Raw genomic sequence first — 20,249 nt, 5'->3', positions numbered from 1 at the left:
GCACGCCTAGGGGTGGATTTAAATATTATATAGCTGCATAGAATGTTAGGCATCCAGATACCTAGCAACAAAGCCAGGTAATTCTTGATGGCAGATGCCAGGTAGTAAATCAGAAGTGTAGTTTTCATTCTGATAATTTAGAATGTATGTGAACTGTTGGGGAGCTACATGATCTCTGAGATTCTCTTAAACTCTATGATTCTATGCTTCTGGAATTTGTAGAATTGGTAATGTTATGGTGCCATATTTGTGTGGTAAACATTTTGCATGAATATTTTGGAATGGCTATTAGTTGCTCCTATTATCTAATAGCTATTTTGTTATTTTCCTCTTGTGTGAGTTCTGTTTCATATTTAGTATTAAGTAGAAGCAGAGTGCATAGAAAGTTAGTCCAGGAATCAGAAAGGCCTAAGTTCATATATGGTCTCATGTTTATTAGCTGTGTGACCCTGGGCAAGTCACTTAACTATTGTCTGCCTCAGTTTCCTCATCTGTAAAATGGTAATAATAACAACACCTTCCTCTCAGGGTTGGTGTGAGGATAAAATGAGATGTTATTTGTAAACCTTAAAGCACTATATAGGTATTGTTATTATTGTTGTTATTTTTATCATTATTCTTAACTGAGAGCAAAAATTACGAGTTTTCTTAACATTTCCATTAGATTTCTAAGCTATATGGCAGTTGTTTTAAGATTTAGTAGCAAGCTCATTTTTCCTCCTTGTTTGTTTAATAGGGCTGATGGAGTCATGAGAACAATGAACACAGAAAAACTCCTAAAAACTGTACCAATTATTCAGAACCAGATGGATGCACTTCTTGATTTTAATGTAAGTTCAATTGTACTTTTAGTTTATTTGTGCTCGGTATGAATTATTAATAAATTTAAGTACACTTACTGTTCCTACAAGGGTTACCTAACTAGAAGCCCAACATTTCAATTCATACTGTTATTGTGAAATGTTTTATAGGTTTTTGATTTTGATTTTTTTTATTTTTTATTTAATTTTTTTTTTTTTTGGTTAGGCAGTTGGGGTTAAGTGTCTTGCCCAGGGTCACACAGCTAGTGTCAAGTGTCTGAGGCTGGATTTGAACTCAGGTCCTCCTGACTCCAAGGCTGGAGTTCTATCCACTGCGCCACCTCGCTGTCCCAGGTTCTGGATTTTAATGGTGATAACTGTGCTTTTGGCAAAACCAATAAATGTGTTCCAAATTAAATTATCTTTTATTTTCTTTTAGTGTTTGAGAACTTTCCCTATTTGATTTGTATTTCTTTCCTTGAGCTCCAATTTTCTACTAAAATTTTCTGGTGGTTAGATAACCCTTGCACAAGTACCACATTTCCAGACACCAAGCATAAATAAAATATTAAGAATATTTTAAAGAGGAATACCAAGTAGTATAAAGTTGTCTGTCTGATTTTTTTTTGTTTGTTTTATTTTTAAGTCTCTTAAGTATTTCCAACTCAGTGTGACACTTCTGTTAGCTCCATAGCAAAGTAGTTTTTAGAAGTAATAGAATGTTCTTAAAAACACTTGAAAGCATAGTAATAAATTCAGCTTTTCTTGAAATTATAAATATTATCTATCTAAAGCCAAGAGTAAGTATTGTCTATAGTGGGGATAAACTAAAAGCCTTTCCAGTAAGATCAGGAGTGAAGCAAGGATGTCTGATATTACCATTCTTATTTAATATTGTACTAGAAATGCTAGCTACAGCAATGAGACAAGAAAAAGAAATTGAAGGAATAAGAATAGGCAACAAGTAAACAAAACTATCACTCTTTGCAGGCAGTATGATGGTATACTTAGAGAATCAACTGAAGTACTAGTTGAAACAATTAACCTTTAGCAGAGTTTTCAGGGTATGCAATAAACCCATATGAGTCATCAACCTTTCTGCATATTACCAAGAAAACCCAGGAGTAAGAGATAGAAAGAGAAATTCCATTTAAATAACTACAGACAATATAAAATACTTGGGAATCTGTCTGCCAAGACAAATCCAGGAACTATATGAACATAATTACAAAACACTCCATAAAAATAAAGGCAGATCTAAACAATTAGAGAAGTATTAATTGCTCATGGATTGGCTGAGCCAATGTAAGAAAAGTGACAGTTCTACCTAAAGTAACTTGCTTATTCAGTGCCATACCAATTAAACAACCAAAGAGTTATTTTATAGAGCTAAAACTAATAACAAAATTAATCTGAAAAAGCCAAAGGTCAAAAATATCAAGGGAATCAATGAAAAAATTATGAAGGAAGGAGGCCTAGTAGTACCAGATTTCAAACTGTGTTATAAAGTAGTAATCATCAAAACAGTCTGGTACTGGCTAAGACAAAGAATAGTGGATCAGTGGAATAGATTAGGTTCTCAATACCCAGGAGTAAATTACCATAGTAATCTTGTGTTTGATAAACCTAAAGATCCAAGCTTTTGGGGCAAGTACTCACTATTTAATAAAAATTGCTGGGAAAACTGGAAAGCAGTTTAGCAGAAATTAGGTATAGACCAACATCTTCCACATTATACCAAGATAAGGTCAAAATAGGTACGTGATTTATACATAGAGGTAATATCATGAACAGTTTGGGGAAGCAGAAAATTTTGCCTATCAGATCTATGGATAAGGAAGAGTTTATGACTAAACTTGTTAGAGAGGATCACTGAAAGTATAATGAATAATTTAGATTATATGAGATTATAAAGGGTTTGCACAAACAAAATTAATGTAGCTGACTACAGAATTAGAAAGAAAACAGGGAACTGAGGGGAGGGGGGAATTCATAGCAGATTTCTCTGATAATGGCCTCATTTCTCAAATATATAGGGAAGTGAGGCAAACTTATAAAAATAAGAGTTTTTCTCCAATTAAAAATGATCAAAGGATGTGAACAGGTAATTTTCAGAAGAAGAAATCAAACCTATTAATAGTCATATGAGAAAATGTTCTAAATCACTAATAATTTGAGAAATGGCAAATTAAAATAATCCTGAGGTACCAGTTCACTCCTATCAAGATTGGCTAACAGTGGGGCAGCTAGGTGGTGCAGTGGATAGAGCACCAGCCCTGAAGTCAGGAGTTCCTGAGTTCAAATCTGGCCTCAGACACATAACACTTACTAGCTGTGTGACTCTGGGCAAGTCACTTAACCCCAATTGCCTTAAAAAAAAAAAAGATTGGCTAACAATGACAGAAAAGGAAAATGACAAATGTTGGAGAGGATATGGGAAAATTGGGGCATGAATGCACTATTGGTGGAGCTGTGAACTGATCTAACCATTCTATAGAGCAATTTGGAACTATGCCCAGTGGGCTGTAAAACTGCATATCCTTTGACCTAGCAATACAGCTACTAGGTCTATATTCCAAAGAGATCAAAGAAAAAAGAAAAAGACCTATGTGTACAAAAGTATTTATAGCAGCTCTTTTGTGGTGGCAAAGAATTGGAAATTGAGGGAATGGCTGAACAAGTTGTATTATACTATTGTGATGAAATACTATTATGCTATAAGAAATGACACTGAGGATGGGGTCAGAAAAACCTGGAAAAATTTACACGAACTGATACAAAGTGAAGTAAACAGCACCAGGAGAACATTGTACACAGTAACAGCAGTATTGTAATTATTATCAGCTCTGAAAGACTTACTCTAATCAAAACAATGATTCAAGACAATTCAGAGGACTCAGGAATAAAAAATGGGGGTAGGTGCTATTATTTTCCCCATTTTATAGTTGAACAAACTGAGGCAGTCAGACAAATGATATACCGGGGTCACATGGTTACTGAGTGTCAGGCTGGATTTGCACTCAGATTTTCCTGACTCCAGGCCCAGTGCTCTTATCTACTGTACCACTGCTGTTTTATTAAGCACCTCTATGTGCTAGGGACCAGGGGAATACAAAGAACAGAACAATATACTCTCAAGGAGCTTATAGTCTAATGAGGAAGACAACAATTACATACATAAGTATATATAGAATAAATATAATGAGAATAGGTGCAAATAAATACAAGCTAGTTAACGAGGCCACTAAGCATTTGTGTGGGGAGCAGGAAATCAAGAAATACTTCATGTAGAAGGTCATGCTTGAGCTGTGTATTAAAGAAGGAAAGGGATTCTCTGAGACAAATGAGAAACTGACTATTGTATGTGAAGAGCAGAGAGAAAGCCAGGCTGGAGCTATAGATTGGGTCTGGATTGTGAAGGGCTGTGTATGTTCAATAGCAAATATATATTTTATCTAAGTAGTGAGCCACTGGGGTGAGTATGAGAGTGACATGATCAGTTTTATGGTTAAAGAAAATTTCTTTGGCATCAGTGTGAAGGATGGACTGGAGTAGGGGGGAGATTGGGGCAAAGAGAGATCAACTGGAAGCTATTTAAGCAGTCTAGGCAAGAACTGGTGCAGGCCTGAATTAAGGAGGTGGCTGTCTCAATAGCAGGACAGAATTGGATGGCAGAGATATTATGAAGGTAAAAATGATAAGATTTGGGTGGATGTGGAGAATGAGGAATCAAGGATGATTCCAGTATTACAAAACTGGGAGAATGGAAAAATGGTGGTGCCTTTTACAGAAATAGTTTTTTTTGGAAGAAGTATTATTTTGGAGAAGACCTAAGTTCAGTTTTGAACACATTGAGTTTGTGGTATCTCTGGGAAATGTAGTTTGAAATGTCCTATAGCCAGTTAGTGATGTTGGACTTAAAATCAGGAGAGAGATTAGGACATAAAAATTTAGAAATCATCAACATAGAGATAATAGATGAAACTGGGAGACGATGCTGTCCCTGAGAGGGTATGTAGAGAAAAGAAAAGAGGGTCCAGAGAGAGAGGAGAGAGATTAAGGGAAAATTAGAGGAGGGAGAGGGAGAGAATTAAAGGGGGAGAGGAGGAGGATTGAGGAGGCAATCTACTAGAGGTGGGAGGTTTAGCATCAACCATGAATGAAGGAGGGTTGGCTTCAGCAAGAGGAGCTGTGCTTTTGTGAGAGAGTGGGAAATAATGTCCAGGAATTTTAAAATGAAGGCCATGGGAAAAGAAGAACTTCATTTGTAGTGGCTTCAGTTTTTGCAGAGGCAAGATCCTTAGCTGAAAGTGAAGGGAGAGGGAGATGTAAGAAGCTTGAGGAGTAAAGGGGAGGTTTGGAAAATCCTTTGTGGGGAAATAGATAACTGTTAGGGAGGGGGGAAAAAGGACAACCCTGCTTCAGGAGGGCCCAGCTAAGTTTGGTAACATAAATTTGTAATACACTTATTCAACATTGTTATGAAACTTCCTTCAGCTGTGTTCAGAGACTCATAAGTAGGAGCAGAGAAAAAGTAATATTAATCAAGGCTGAGGTTTGGCAAGAGATGAGTAATGATAGAAATAAAATGGGGTAAGGGATTCAAGGCAGAGGATGATGTGGGTGCAACGGGACGAGGAACTGGAAAGCAGATGGATGACAGTGGAGGGTTGAAATGGATAACTATTAGATTGATGTTGGAGAGGGAAGAAAGTCAAGTCAGAGTATGGGTAATGGCCTGAGAAAGTAGTGAAGGGTAGGAGGATTAGAAATCATTTAGAGGTTATAGGAGGGGTTGAGATATAATTAAAGTTAGAATGATAGCAGATATGGTCAGATATGGAAATGTCCGAGTTTCTAGTTAGGGACATGGAACATTTGTAAACAGTGGTGAGAGTTACTGTGTAACCAACTCAGATGGAGTATATTGGTTTATGTTATTTGAAGAGACTAAGAAATTGGGAGGTTAGAGAGTTTGAAAGAACTTAAGGATGGATGTTGAATTCTTACAGTGTAAGGGCAAGGAGTAAGAGAGAAGACAAAAAAATCAACCAGAAGCTGCACTCAATGAGAATGACCTGGAGCTTGGTAGAAAAAGAAGAGAAGGAACATTTTCATATCTCTCTTTTTTGCCCCGCAGGGCCAAGTTTAGTCATTATAATTACAGTATTCAGTTTTGAATTTTTATCCTTTGCATTTACACTGTAGTCCTTGTGTATATTGTTTTCTTGATTCTGCTTCATTTTGTGTCAGTTCATATTGTCTTCCTATGCCTCTCTGAAGTCTTCACATTATTTTTTAAATTAATTTTTAACATTCATTTTAAAAAATTTTGAGGTTTGAATTCTCTTCTTTCTACCCCTGTTACCCATTGAGAAGGTAAGAAATGTGATATCAGGGGCAGGTAGATGACACAGTGGATAGAGCTCTGGTCTTGGAGTCAGGAGGACCTGAGTTCAAATGTGACCTCAGACACTTGACACTTACTAGCTATGTGAGCCTGGGCAAGTCACTTAACCCTGATTGCCTCACAAGAAAAAAAAAAAAGAAATGTGATATCAGTTGTACATGTGAAATGATATAGAACATTTCCATTTTAGCCTTGTTTCAGGGGAAAAAAAGGCAAGAAAAATAAAGTGAAAAAATTATGCTTCAGTCTGCACATAGACTCCATCAGTTCTTTCTCTGAAGGTGGATAGCATTTTCTGTCATAAGACTTTCTGAATTGTCTTAGCTCATTGTATTGATCAGAATAGCTAAGTCACTCGCAGTTGATCATCATTACAATATTGCTGTTGCTGTATACAATATTCTCCTGGTTCTGCTCACTTTACTTTGTATCAGTTTATGTAAGCATTTCCAAGTTTTACTGAACCTATCCTGCATGTCATTTCTTAGCACAATAGTATTCCATCACAATCATATACCACAACTTGTTCAGCCATTCCCCAATTGATGGCATCCCCTCATTTTCCAATTCTTTGCTGCCACAAAAAGAGGTGCTATAAATATTTTTGTACACATAGGTCCTTTTCCTTTTTCTTTGATGTCTTTGGGATACAGACCTAGTAGTGGTTTTGCTGGGTTAGTGGGTATCACAGTTTTATAGCCCTTTGAGCATATTTCCAAATTGTTTTCCCGTGTGCTTGGATAAGTACAACTCCACTAGGAGTGCATTAGTGTTCTGCTTTTCCACATCTTCTTTGACATTTGCTATTTTCCTTTTCTGTCATGTTAGCCAAAACAGTAGGTGTGAGGTAGTACATTAGAATTGTTCACATTATTTCTTATGGTACAGCAACATTCCTTTACTTACAGTATCACACTATGTTTTAGCCATTTCACAACTGGCATCTACTTTATTCCTAGTTCCTTGCTACTGCAAAAGTCCTGCCACAGATATTCTGGTGTATTTGAGTTTTCTTTTTATCTTTGATGTCTCTAATCTTGGAATGAAGATAGATAGGTAGATGGATAGATAGATAGATAGATAGATAGATAGATAGATAGATAGATAAAAAGAATGTATTTACATTTACATTTTTGTGACTACTTAGATGTATAATGTAGCTTGAAAACATGTAATGAAGTGATGCTTTTTATTTGAGACTTCTTATCTGATGTTTTCTTGTTTCTTCCCAGGTTAATAGCAATGAGCTTACAAATGGAGTAATAAATGCTGCCTTCATGCTCCTTTTCAAAGATGCCATTAGACTCTTTGCAGCATATAATGAAGGAATTATTAATCTCTTGGGTAAATATTTCTCTAACATTTCTTACCCTGTCTTGAAAGTTAGGGTGAGTAATGCTGACTGAAGTGATCATTTGAAAATGTTCTTTAGATATAGTTTAGATGTTCACATGACTGATTTGTGGAAGAATGATTTATATATGCCTTCACTCTCCTAATTAGCGTACTAATTTACCAAATAAATATGGAAAGTGGTCATTGTGTTTTTGTAAATGTATTTATTCTTATGAACTCCTTTGCTTAATAAGTATCGTTGTACAAATTTATTAAAAGCATTTTATTTTGTAAAAATCCAAGAATTTTTGGTATGAAAACTTTTTTATGCACCTTACCCCTATTTATAGATTTTGACTGCATAATTAATGGTTTCTCTCTCTCCCTTCTCTTACTTAAAAGTAAAAGCTGCAGATAGGTATCTGTTAGTGCAAATATCAAATTTATCCTCTGAAGTAACCATATTATTAGAATTCACACTCCATATTTCCATTAGGCTGGAATCAATGACCACATTTTACATAATTATAACTTTAAAAAGTGTAAATTAAAATAGAGTTCTCAAAGAGGACTTTCCAAAGTTTGTGCTGTTTTAGCACAGCTTTCAAGAATGTGGGGTCATCTTCATACTCTAAAGAGAAATCAGAGTGTGCCTTTTTAATTCTTATGTTGGTTCAGCTTTGTATCTCCCAAGAGATTTATGAACTCTTTCACAATTTATCCCTACAACAACCGTGTGAGGTAGGTAAGGCAAAGTGTCCTCATAGGATGATCTAACATGAATAAAACCGTGGGTGTGGATCATTAAAAGTATGTTAAATATATTTGAAAGCAGTCATAATCTGAGATTTTAAGTTATGTTCACACTTAGGTGTATTTTAAGGAATGGTAGAAGAAAAAGGTATAGAGATTTATTTTTTCCATTACCAAGAAGTGGAATGATTTAGCTTAGGCCAAAAGCATATGAAACACTTGTCATAAGTACATTAAGTATATATGTTATTTATGGAAAGCTTCTACTGCCATTTTGGCAGTTCACTTTGGAATATGCTGATAAAGTTATAAATTGAAACAGAATCTTTATATTCGTTTCGGTTGAAGTATAAGAAATAGCTTTTTTCTTTCACAGAAAAATATTTTGATATGAAAAAGAACCAGTGTAAAGAAGGCCTTGACATCTATAAGAAATTTTTGACTAGAATGACAAGGATCTCTGAATTCCTTAAAGTGGCAGAGGTAAAATTGTCTGTGATTTAATATAATTTCTTTAAATTCTGTTTTCTAGAGGTTCAGATTGCGATCAAGCAGGTTACTCAGGTTCCATGCAGGTGCTTTGAACTCTTGCCTGTGTGAAATGGAACCTACTTGTACCTGATTGTGCCTAGGTAAATTTCATTGCAAGTGCCACATATGGGAGTAACCATATAACTTTGTAAACCAACTTTGAATACCACTGGTGCAGATATTAGTAAATTACCTGATACTTTTGAGTGGGAAGTTACAGGGCTCCTCATTATTTTTCCTGGTTTTCTCGGTCAAAAGAGGCTACTGCTCTCTTTTTGTTACAATACTTACCTTTACAGAGTTACTTTAAGGAAGCTGTCTTAATCTCTTAAGCACTGTGAAAGTGTGAATTCTTCATTATCATGATCAATATATGATATATACATAACTGGATTTGTTTTAACATGTATTTGGAATATAACTATGCAGATAGCAAGCAGTGTTGCTGGTAAGGTAGTTGGGCACTTGTGAATGAGATTTTAGTCCCAGTTTTTTTCCTCATATAGCTGAAAAGATTAAGTTGCTAAAGAGTAGTCAATAACTAGAAATAACAAATTCTGTTAAGTTTAATTTTTGAAATGGTTTTTCTTTTTATCTGTACTTCTGTAATGTTTGTTTTCATAAAAACATTCACATTTATATATAGAACTTTAGAGTTCACAAAATGCTTTTCCTACAACCCAGTAAAGTTTTAAGGAGTACAAGTATTATTCCCTATTTTCTAGATGAGAAAGCAGTGTCAGAGAAAGTGATTTGCCCATGTGGTTTTTGCAAGACTCAGCAGACTATGAGCCCAGATTTAACAAAAGTACAGGACTTTTCCACTTTATCATATTCTATTGTAGTCATAATACTTTTGAATAAATGCCATTTTCTAGTAGTTTTACTTGCACCTGTAAAAAGTTGATTTAAATTTAATGCTTTCTCTTTTTACAGCAAGTTGGTATTGACAGAGGTGATATACCAGATCTTTCGCAGGTAATACATTGGAGTTTTTGTTTGTTTTTTGAAGGATGATGAATATTTTTATTAAATAGGATACAAAACTGTCATGAAGGGAAATTGAAAGTTTTCATGTAAGGAAGAAAATAATATTAGGTCAGAAAGAAAAATCTTACTACATTATCAAAACAAGTGAATAAAATTATACGGTATTTTATACAGCCGTCACTAAGAGGGGGTAACCAGAACATTTTCCCCAAGACACTGACATCGTAGGGCATTTAGAGATTGTGAGTGTTCCTTTAGTCTGGTCCTGTGCTGGTTCACTTGCCAAGTCCTTTGCCACTGTCCCCAGGGTTCCATTGCTGTGTTGCCTCTCCGAAAGAAGCCTGCCTTCCCAAGACTCAGCTATCTGCTGTTCTGCTTCTCTCGTACCTCCTTCTAGGGAATGAGGAGATTTATGGCCATTGCCATAGGTGGCTGTGCCAGGCTTTATGGGAGGCAAGCACACCCACCCCAAACTACCTGCACAACTGTTTCTTAATAGACTGTCCTCTGCACCTGCCACCCCTAACTGAATTTGTCCTGAGCATAAGAACTTCTAATTTCACTCTGTCTTTCACTTCCTGTAAGTGACCTTGCTGTAAAGTGACTCCAGTCCTGGGGAGAATGTAATCTTTATGAGGTTGGATTATGATGTCACCAAGGTTATGTTAGTTTTCTTGTAGAACCTATTTTGTATATAAGTTCTTTGTAAGCTGAATAATTAAAAACATTATGTTTTGTCTTCCCGTTATAAAAATGTTATTTGTTGTAGAGGATGGCTCTCTGGGGTGGGAGGAGTAGGATGCTAGAAGAAAGTCTGATGTACAGAACAAACAATATCAATAAAATTTATTTAACAAGTAAAGTAGTTTACACTTAAAAATATTAGGAGGTAATGTTTAATACACTTTTTCTTATGACACTTATTTTTAAAGTGTCATTATAGTTATTTTTTAAATTGTGTAAGTAAAAATTGTCGAATTTTTTTCATCCTTTAAAAACTCAATTTTAGTCTGACATCTTCCATGAAGCTGTCCCTCAGTGGTGACTTTCAAGAATTCATGTAGCACTTTGCACATCTGCTTTTATTATACTGTTTATAGTATAGTTATTTGGCTTGTTTCAACTTCCTCCTGGACTATATGTTCTATGACGGCAGGAACTGTATCTTACCTGAGCTTTGTGTCTCCCTTCGGCACTTAATAAATCCATATTTGAATTGAATTTGTTGAACAGTATAAATGCAACTCTTACGGTATTTAGAGCCCATTGCACTATGACCATATCTCCCTTTATTTCAGTCTGAAGTGTAAGGAGGGAGGGAATTCACCACATCTTTTTCTTATGGAAAATTCTCCACTCCTCAAAAGAAGGCTGAGCTCCCTATGCATCAGTTGCGCAATGGCTGGATAAATCATGGCATGTGAATGTTATGGAATACTATTGTGCCCTAACAAATGACCAAAGGGATGTGGAAAACTTGTATGAACTGGTACAGGATGAAGTAAGCAGAATGTGAATAATCTATACAATAGCATTATAAAGACAGACAACTTTGAAAGACTTGAGAACTCTGATCTGTGTTGACTAGCCACAATTCCAGAGGACTGAAAATGAGGATGTCTATCTTTTTCTATTTTAAAACTTCAGTTGAAGGACAAATTACTTCCTTACCACAAGGGTGATTGACAGTTGTGTGTAGGCCACAAAATTAATTAACTTGACGAGTAAAGGTTGTATGGTTTCATGACCATATTCACATAACATGTATATGTTTGTATATGGTATGCATTTCAGTTTTATCATTATTAAATTTCCATTGTTTGGCTCCTCAATCAGGAGGCATGATACGTGAATGTTAAAAAAATAATGGCAGGAAATTAACTTTGTTATTAATATCTTGATATTTAACTGGTGCTTTTGTACTAAGTTTTATTGTTTGTTTTTTAATTTTTTTTTGCATCCTGAGTGGTATGAGTTATCTGGGACAAGTACTAGTCTCTTATATCCTGTCCTTTGAGTTAACAGCATCTAGTTTATGTTGCTTCGGATTATTGTTCTGTACCCTTCCAATTTTCTGTGCCTACCCAGCTTTTATTTCTTCCCTTGGTCTTCTACAGTGTTACTCTGCAACATTGGTTTCCTTAACCTAATTTCTTAGTCTGTAGTCCTTTTGGTGTGGACACTCCCTTTGCTGAAGCAGATCACAGCTTCTTGAGCTGCTCTGGCCTAAAAATAAATACCCTGAACTTTATTGGATTACTTAAATATGCATGTAGACATAGAAATGAGGATATATTTGATTCATTAAGATATTTTGTGATTTTAGCGCGAGAGGTTCTAGGTTAAATTGAAGGACTAGAACAAGGTCATATGGCACTGTTTTTTCTGTCACAAACATCCTGTACTATAATTAGGAAGTCAGCTAGAAGCTAGAACCAGAACTAACTACTACCCATTAAATTAAATTTAGTTGTATATAGCCATATGTGTTCAACTTCAGTGTTGTTTATATACTAAGTAGTCTCCATTTGTACTGAGTGACTAATTTTAGTTTTTTTTCCCTTCCATATTGGGAAGGTTCCTGAGGAAAGGCAACTTATTAAATAAAACTTTGCTAAGTCCCCAAATGCTGTGGAGTCTTGTTTCCAGTGCTGTTGCTTGAACCGCAAACTTAGCTATGGTTTCAGTGGATGTGGTGGCCATGTAGAAGAGTAGGAGTGTGGAAATGGGAATCCTATATTGCCATGTATTTCTCACATTGGCATAAAACATTGTTTCCTGCACACCTTTTCTACTTTGTTTCTAAAAATGACTTTAAGGACTATCCAGTTAGATCTAAAAAGGTTCTTAAAAGACTTCTTACTCTACACCTCTAGTACCTTACAACTTGTATGGACTGTTGTGGTGGTCTCCTAATTGGTCCACCTCCTTCTATCTTCTCCTCTCTCTAATTTATGTGCCACATAGCTGCCAAATTGATATTATTAAAACACAGGTATAACCATGTCACTCCTAAGCTCTGGAAGTTCATATATGGCTGTCTCTTGCTTCTGGGATACAATACAAACTTCTATGTTTCACTTTTAAATCCCTTCACGATCTGGCTTCAGGCTATCTATCTTTTAAGGCTTATTAGCTCGTTATTACCCAAATACTCATAATACTTTCTGCCAAAATCCTTCATGTTCCTTGTAAATACTAATAACAATAACAGCATTTAAACTAGCAGCTTTAAGATTTGCAAAGCTCTTTTTTATCCTTATGTCAGTTTTGAAATGTGGGTGCTATTATTAACCACATTTTGTTGTTGAGTCAGTTCAGTTGTGTCTGACTCTTTATGGTTCCATTTGGTGTCTTCTTGGCCAAAATACTGGAGTGGTTTGCCATTTCCTTCTCCAGCTCATTTTACAGATGAGGAAACTGAGACACACAGTTAAGTGACTTGCCTAAGGTCATAATGCTAGTAAGTGTCTGAGGCCAGATTTGAATTCAGAAAGAGTCTTCCTGGCTTCACTGTGCCACCTGGTGCCCAACCACATTTTACAGGTGAGGAAAATAAGGCAAAGGTTATATGACTTGTTCAAGGTCTCATAGTAAGTATCAGAGGTCAGATTTGAACTCAGGACTTCCTGACTGTAGGTCGAGTACTCTCTTCACTTTACCACCTAAGTACTTCTATTGTTCATGATATTTTCTCTTCTACCGCCATCTTGTGTGGCTATATCCTGTGTCTTAAATTCACTTCCTCTTTTCTACCACCTCAAAAATCCCTAGCTTAGTTCAAATGCTGACACCTACATGAAGCCTATCTTGATCCCTCCCCTGTTGCTAGTTTGTATTCTCCCTTTCACAACCACTTTGTGTATATTTTTATATGTAATTTTCTATATTTGTTTCCTCTAATAAAATATAAATTCCTTGAGAATAGGGACTTATTTTTGTCTCTGTAACCTCAGCACCTAGGATAGTGCCTAGTACATAGGTACTTAGTAATAAATGTTTTTTGAATGATTTATTATAATTTTCTGTGGTCAAACAGGTATGAAGAAAGAGGAAGAAAAAAACCAGTTAAAATCTGATTGTAATGAATATCATTTTAAGTTGGGGTTCTGGGGTTCATTTTTTCTGTGTTCCAGTATAATTTCCAGTATAATTTTTTTTCCCTAATTAATCTCAAGTGCAGTAGATGTGTTCATACATACTTAGTCTATATAGTGATTGATTCACTTGATTATGTTATTTTGGTATAATCCAAATGTTTTAATATTATTGTGTAGATTCTCAGTTATGCGCAGAAAGAGAAACTAAGGAATGAAGAGAGAGATGTGTTTGTATTGTAGGCAGGGTAGATACCCTGACAGTTCTTGTCTTAGGTACAATACAGTAGAAGGCACAAATATTAGTGAAGAGTTTTAGTATCTTACTGAGTGCTTGCTTTTGAAGCTTTTCTAGATTCCTACCTCTCAGAAATCTTTGGACCTGGCTTCAGGGTATGTGAATGTACAATATGTATGTATATGTATTCCAAAAAATTTTTTTCTTTGACCAGACCTATGATTTCTTGAATGTGGGAAACTGTCCTTTGCAAATGTAAATCAGCAATGGCTCTGCATCTTATTGTCTGAGTTTCCTGGGCACTGAGTTGTTAAATGACTTGCCTAGGCTCACTCAGCCATTTGGCTGACTTGAATCTAGGTCTTCTCCTATTAGGCCACTTCTTGTCCCCTTATACCGTGTTGCCTCCACAAGAAGCTTTTCTTGGCAAATTTACATTATTTCAAAGCAATTACTTTATTTAAACAATAATAATCCTGCATTTGTAGCAATTCACAATTTGTAGTTTCCTGACAGCTGTATTAAGTAGGTTATCAAAATATTTTTTATCATTCCCTATCTTATAGATGGATAAAGTAAGGCTCTGAGATATTGTGATTTGTCCAGTGTCATTTGACTAATAAAACCAGATCTGGAATGCAAACCCTCAGGTGTTCTGATTCTGTTTAGTTCAATGCTTTTTTTTTTTAGTTGTACTTCATTGTAAACAATGCTATCTTTGCACATTGAAGTAGCAGTTTTCTAAATTTTTAAACCATCTACAAATATTAAATTAGCTGTTGATATTCCCAGTGTGAGATCCCTATCTAGTGATCAAGTAGAGGACATATTACTGGAGGAACTGAATTATATCAGTCTTGTATTCTTCCTACAAATAAAATAAAAAGATAAAAGGGAATGCAACCAAATGGAAGTGTGGCTCACCAGTTCTCCTTGGAAAAGCAGATAAAGGAGATGGGGTTGGACTTATCAGGTGTCCTAAGGCAAGAAGACACATCATTTGCAGGGGATGCATTTTTGATAATCATGAATCATTGTGGTCACTGTAGCTAATTGCAAAAAGACAAGGATGCACTACAATCCGTAATAAATTTAAAATGGGTGCTGTGACCTAATACTAACCTTCATATTAAAAAAAAAATAGAAAAGCAGATTCCGTATCTTTTAATGCTGTGGGTAGGGGATGAATTCTTTTTTTTTTTCCTTCCCCTTTTTGGTGAGGCAGTTGGGGTTAAGTGACTTGCCCAGGATCACACAGCTAGTAAGTGTTATGTGTCTGAGACTGGATTTCAACTCACGTCCTCCTGACTCCAAGGCCAGAGCTCTATCTACTGTACCATCTAGCTGCCCCAGAGGAGACTCATTTGACAGTTGAGGAAACTGAAGCACACAGGGTGAAGTGAGTTGCCCAGGGTCACACAGCTAGAAAAGGGGATGAATTCTTAACCAAGCAAGGGATAGAGGTAATTTTAAAAGATAAACTAATTTTGATTATGTAAAATTGAAAAACTTTTGTACAAACTAAGTCAACTAGGGCAAGAGGGGAAATGGTTGGTTGGGACAAAAATATCTTTGTATCAGATTTCTCAATAAGAGTTTGATACCAGATTATGTAGACAGCTCACAGAAATATATAAGACCAAAAATCTTTCTCCAGTAGATAGGTGGGCAAAGTATATGAACAAGCAGTTCACAAAAGCAGAGTTGCAAATTTCACAACTATATCTAAGAATACTACAAATCACTAATAATAGAAATGTAAATCAAAACCACCTTAAGGTTTCACCACGTACCCAACAAATGAATAAAGATGAATGAAAGGAATAATTTTGGAGGGGTTGTGGAGAGACAGGTGCAATAGTATGTTATTGTTGGTGCTGTGAATTAGTACAGTTATTCAGGAAAGCAATTTGAAATTATGCAAATAAAGTAACTAAAATGATCATCCTCTTTTACATTACACAGAGATTCCACTGCTAGGCATGGGATCCCAAGGTAGTCATGGATAAAAAGAAAGGCGTGATACACATTGAAATATTTATAGTAGCACTTTTTGTACAGCCAAGAACTGGAAACAAAGTAGATGCCCATCAGTTGAGAAATGACAAAACAAATTGTGTTATATGAAATGTTGTGAAAGAAATTATGAGCATGGTGAATTCAGAGAATCATGGAAAGACTTAAATGAACTAATGGAAAGTGAAGCAAGTTGAGCCAAAATAAAATGATATCCACAGTGACTGTAGTCACATAAATGGAAAGAACAGCTCTAAAATAATCAAAACTATGTCATATTACAAATTATAATGCTGAACTGTTATTCAAAAGCTAACAACCTCAAACTTGGCAGCTAGATGGCATAGTGAATTAAGTACTGGGCCTGGAGTCATAAAGACCTGAACTCACATTTGGCCTTGGACACTTACTAGCTCTGTGACCTTGAGCAGGTCACTCGTCTTCTGTTTACCTCTGTTTCCTCACCTATAAAATGGGGATAATAGCCGCAGTTACTTTGTAGGATTGTTGCGGTGATCAAATGAGATAATAATTGTAAAGTACTTAGTCCAGTGCCTGGCACATAGTAAGCACTAAATGTTGGTTATTATTATCATCACTATTCATATGAGAAGACATCCTTCCCCTTTTTCCTCTGTTCCCCTGCTTTTTCAAAACTTAAGGTCCACAGGTGTGAAACATTGAATGTATTTTCACTTTTATTCGTGTTATGTTTATTACTTATGTTGATTGGTTGGGGTTTTTTTTTTTAAACTTTGTCATGCCAGCTCTTTGGGAGGAATATAAAGAGGAAAACAGGAAAATCTAACAGCTAAAATTACTTTTAAGACCATCTTGAAATTGTTTGCAGCTTAGATACTAATGTTGATTGCAGAGTGTGAAGAGGCAGAGAAATTGTATGGTAGCTTTATTAAGACTGTCCAGTTATATCAGCGTATACTTTAATACTTGGTATATAGGGGAGGTCAGTGAAAAATATTTTGGAAAATATAATTTCAAGAGTAAGGAATGAGAAAGGCCAAAGTAAAGAGCGCTGGAGCCTCATGCTGGATATCAGGAGTAGTTTGAGTTCAGTTCTTCAGTCAACAAGCATTTATTAAACACTATATTCACCAAAACAAACAAACAAACAAAAAAACAGTATATGCCATATGCTAATGCTGATCACTGAAAACAGTGGCATCACCAAAAAAAATTAACTAAATTGTAATAGAAAAGAAATGACTCTCATTGTCTTGCAGTTATTTCCAGATTAGTTGTTGGCAGGAAGTGAGACCACCAACTTATTCTAAGAAAAGTAGATAATACACAACTGAAAGGACAAAAATAAAAAGATGGTGTGCAATTAAAACAAATCCAGTCTGATCTATTTAAATTGGTGATGTTGAAAAACAGGAAATGAAGGGACGAAAGGATATACACATTTCTTTTAGTTCAACCAGTATAAATTAATGGCCATGATGAAGGGACAAAAGAGTCAGAAACAGCTTCAATCAGCACACATTTAATCTTCTTACCAGGAAGAGAGAGGGAGAGAGATAACAGCTAAGGGCAATGTCATTTTAGAATATGAACCTGTAAGAAGATTTGTAAAGATTTTTATAACAAATTTTTCTTGACTATCAGTGGCATTGAATCCTCCATGTTTGGACTCTTAACATTGCAAGTCAAGATGTGCTGTCAGAGTTGGAAATGATCCTGAAGAATATGGAAATGAAAAAAATGACTGAGCTGTTCCAAGTATATGCGGAGTGGTCCCAGATGGAGGTTACGCAATTTTTAGAGCATTGGGGGAAGTCTCAATGTTTTTGAAAAAGTATGAGATTTCAAAGGCATGAACACTACCTTGGATAGCATTACCTTCCTCCCACCCCACCGCCCCCCCAAAAAAAATAAAAAATAGAACATCGACTACAGTATCTTCCCATGTGCTACTTCATCATCTGTGGAAAAACTTTTTTTTTTTTTTGGAAATAATTTACATGTGAATCAAGGCATCCTTGATGAAGATATGAGAAGGGGACAGGCAAGCTTTTGCAAATCATATCTTTACAATCAGTAATAAAATGGCTAGAAGAATACAGGATCTCATTCTGCTCCTAGTTCAAAAAAATTAGGTGTAATAAATTGAAAATGAAGCCTTAAAAGTTTCAGTCAACAGGGAATCACCTATATTAGGATTGTATACAATTACTTGAAAGAGGTAACAGTAGAGATGATTTTGATTTTCTGATTATGAATTGAGATGTAAATCTGAGAGACTGTCAAAGGCTGAATCATGGTCTCCATTTGTAATTATGGGATTTTATGGAGATGGAATATACTCTTAATGTCTTTTATTTGTTTTACATGGTATCCCAACTTGTTTGGGGGCTATTTCAATATTGAAGTTTTAACATTGACCATAGCCATTTTTCCATTTAAAAAATGAAATAATTCTTTATGGCTGTAAATGAAACTTGCTTTGTAAATGAGTAATTTATACTTTGGTCAACCTTGCCATGTTATACATCATTCTTGTTTGGCTTAGCTAGTCCAACTCATTTGTGAAATTCTTCCTAATTGTATTTTTTTTTAGGCTCCCAGCAGTCTTCTTGATGCTTTGGAACAACATTTAGCATCCTTGGAAGGAAAAAAAATCAAAGACTCAACAGCTGCAAGCAGGTGCTTTTTTTTTAAGCTCTCCTTTGATAGTTTTATTCCAAATGGTAGTTTGTCACTAATTATTTCAAGATTTTACTTCAGTATCATTTTGATAGTACCAAATTGTAGCCATTTTAAGCATTTGAGTATCTGTGTGACTTCTAAGCCTTTAATTTTAATATGCCAAATAAACGATAAAAATATTTTCATTTGGTTATTGAATTCTTATACAATATTATTATTTGTGAGACCTTTATATTGTGGCGTTTTTTTCCCCCAGGGATTTTTGTTCCTGTGAGGGCATTTGGCTACATCTTTACATACTAATATTTAGTATTAGGACTTTTATATAACAAACCTTAATTTTCAGAGGAAATTGTCCTTAATAGTATGACTTAATTTAAACATTTATTCAGATTTTCCATTTCAATTTTCTGGTAAAATTAATAATAAAAGATCAAAACGTCTAATAGATTCAGAGAAACCATCCTGAAAAACAAATGACTAAGACAAAATACACTGACATTGAATGTCATTTCGAAAATATTTTGTATAATTTGTTGTGTATCAGAATGTCAGTAATTTTTTAGCCTTTTAGAATTGTGAGACTTTATGTGACTAGGATTATAAAATTGACAGTATGAAATTTTAATTTTTTCCCCCTCCTAATGGAATCTTAACAGAAATGAATGGTATTTGGTCCTACAGAAAGATAGGACCAAATAGAAGGCTGTTTGTTACCATGTTCTGATAGCCTTTTGTTCCCTCACTGCCTGATGTTTAACTGTTTTTTCCCCAGAATGTTGACATGTTAAATAATGTTAATGGAAATGTAATAAAATGAAGGAGTTTAATTGTAAATTTATAAAAATCAAAATTGTGTGAAATTTTACCTAGGGAGTGCTGATTTATGCTGATGTTTTAAGTGTGTGAATTTAATGACATCTGTTAAAAGGTTACTAAACCTTTTTTTTTTTTGAAAGAAATTTTATAGATAGCACCTGTATTTCCTAGCATTTTCCTCTCTCCTTCCTCTCTCAGAAATTCATCCTTTTATAATGAGTAAAAAAGGAGTAGAAAACATTTAGCAAAACTTATTGAAAAAAATCTGACATACGTAGTGTTCCAGTAGTCAGCCAGCAGGCATTTAGTGTATACCAGATCATTTCTTCTCTTGTCACTTATTGTGATGTGAAATACTTGGACTATCTTCAACTCTTTTTCTGTCCACTTATTCTAGGGCTACAACCCTTTCCAATGCTGTCTCTTCCCTGGCAAGTACTGGCCTGTCTCTAACCAAAGTGGATGAAAGGGAAAAGCAAGCAGCCTTAGAGGAAGAACAGGCTCGTTTAAAAGCTTTAAAGGCAAGTGTATCCTTCCCTTTATTGGAAAACCAAGTAAGCATTCTTAAAGTAAGTGTAGTAATTTTATTTTTG

The 20,249-nt window shown here is 35.2% G+C and overlaps 1 protein-coding gene across 16 annotated transcripts in view; it reads left to right on the top strand.

Moving 5' to 3' along the window:
- Positions 1-20,249, top strand: part of PICALM (phosphatidylinositol binding clathrin assembly protein) — a 125,709-nt gene that overhangs the window by 47,893 nt on the left and 57,567 nt on the right. For all 16 annotated transcript variants that reach the window (XM_020993685.2, XM_020993693.2, XM_020993700.2 and 13 more), the window contains exons 5-10: positions 737-830; positions 7,443-7,554; positions 8,675-8,781; positions 9,766-9,807; positions 18,749-18,834; positions 20,054-20,177. In XM_020993685.2, the coding sequence (XP_020849344.1) occupies positions 737-830; positions 7,443-7,554; positions 8,675-8,781; positions 9,766-9,807; positions 18,749-18,834; positions 20,054-20,177 (565 nt within the window). The remainder of the gene's footprint in view (positions 1-736; positions 831-7,442; positions 7,555-8,674; positions 8,782-9,765; positions 9,808-18,748; positions 18,835-20,053; positions 20,178-20,249) is intronic.

The sequence above is a fragment of the Phascolarctos cinereus genome, unplaced genomic scaffold (assembly GCF_003287225.1).
Source record: "Phascolarctos cinereus isolate Bilbo 61053 unplaced genomic scaffold, phaCin_HiC Scaffold_726;HRSCAF=1367, whole genome shotgun sequence".
NCBI lineage: Eukaryota > Metazoa > Chordata > Mammalia > Diprotodontia > Phascolarctidae > Phascolarctos > Phascolarctos cinereus.
This window is presented reverse-complemented; position numbering and strand designations above follow the sequence as displayed.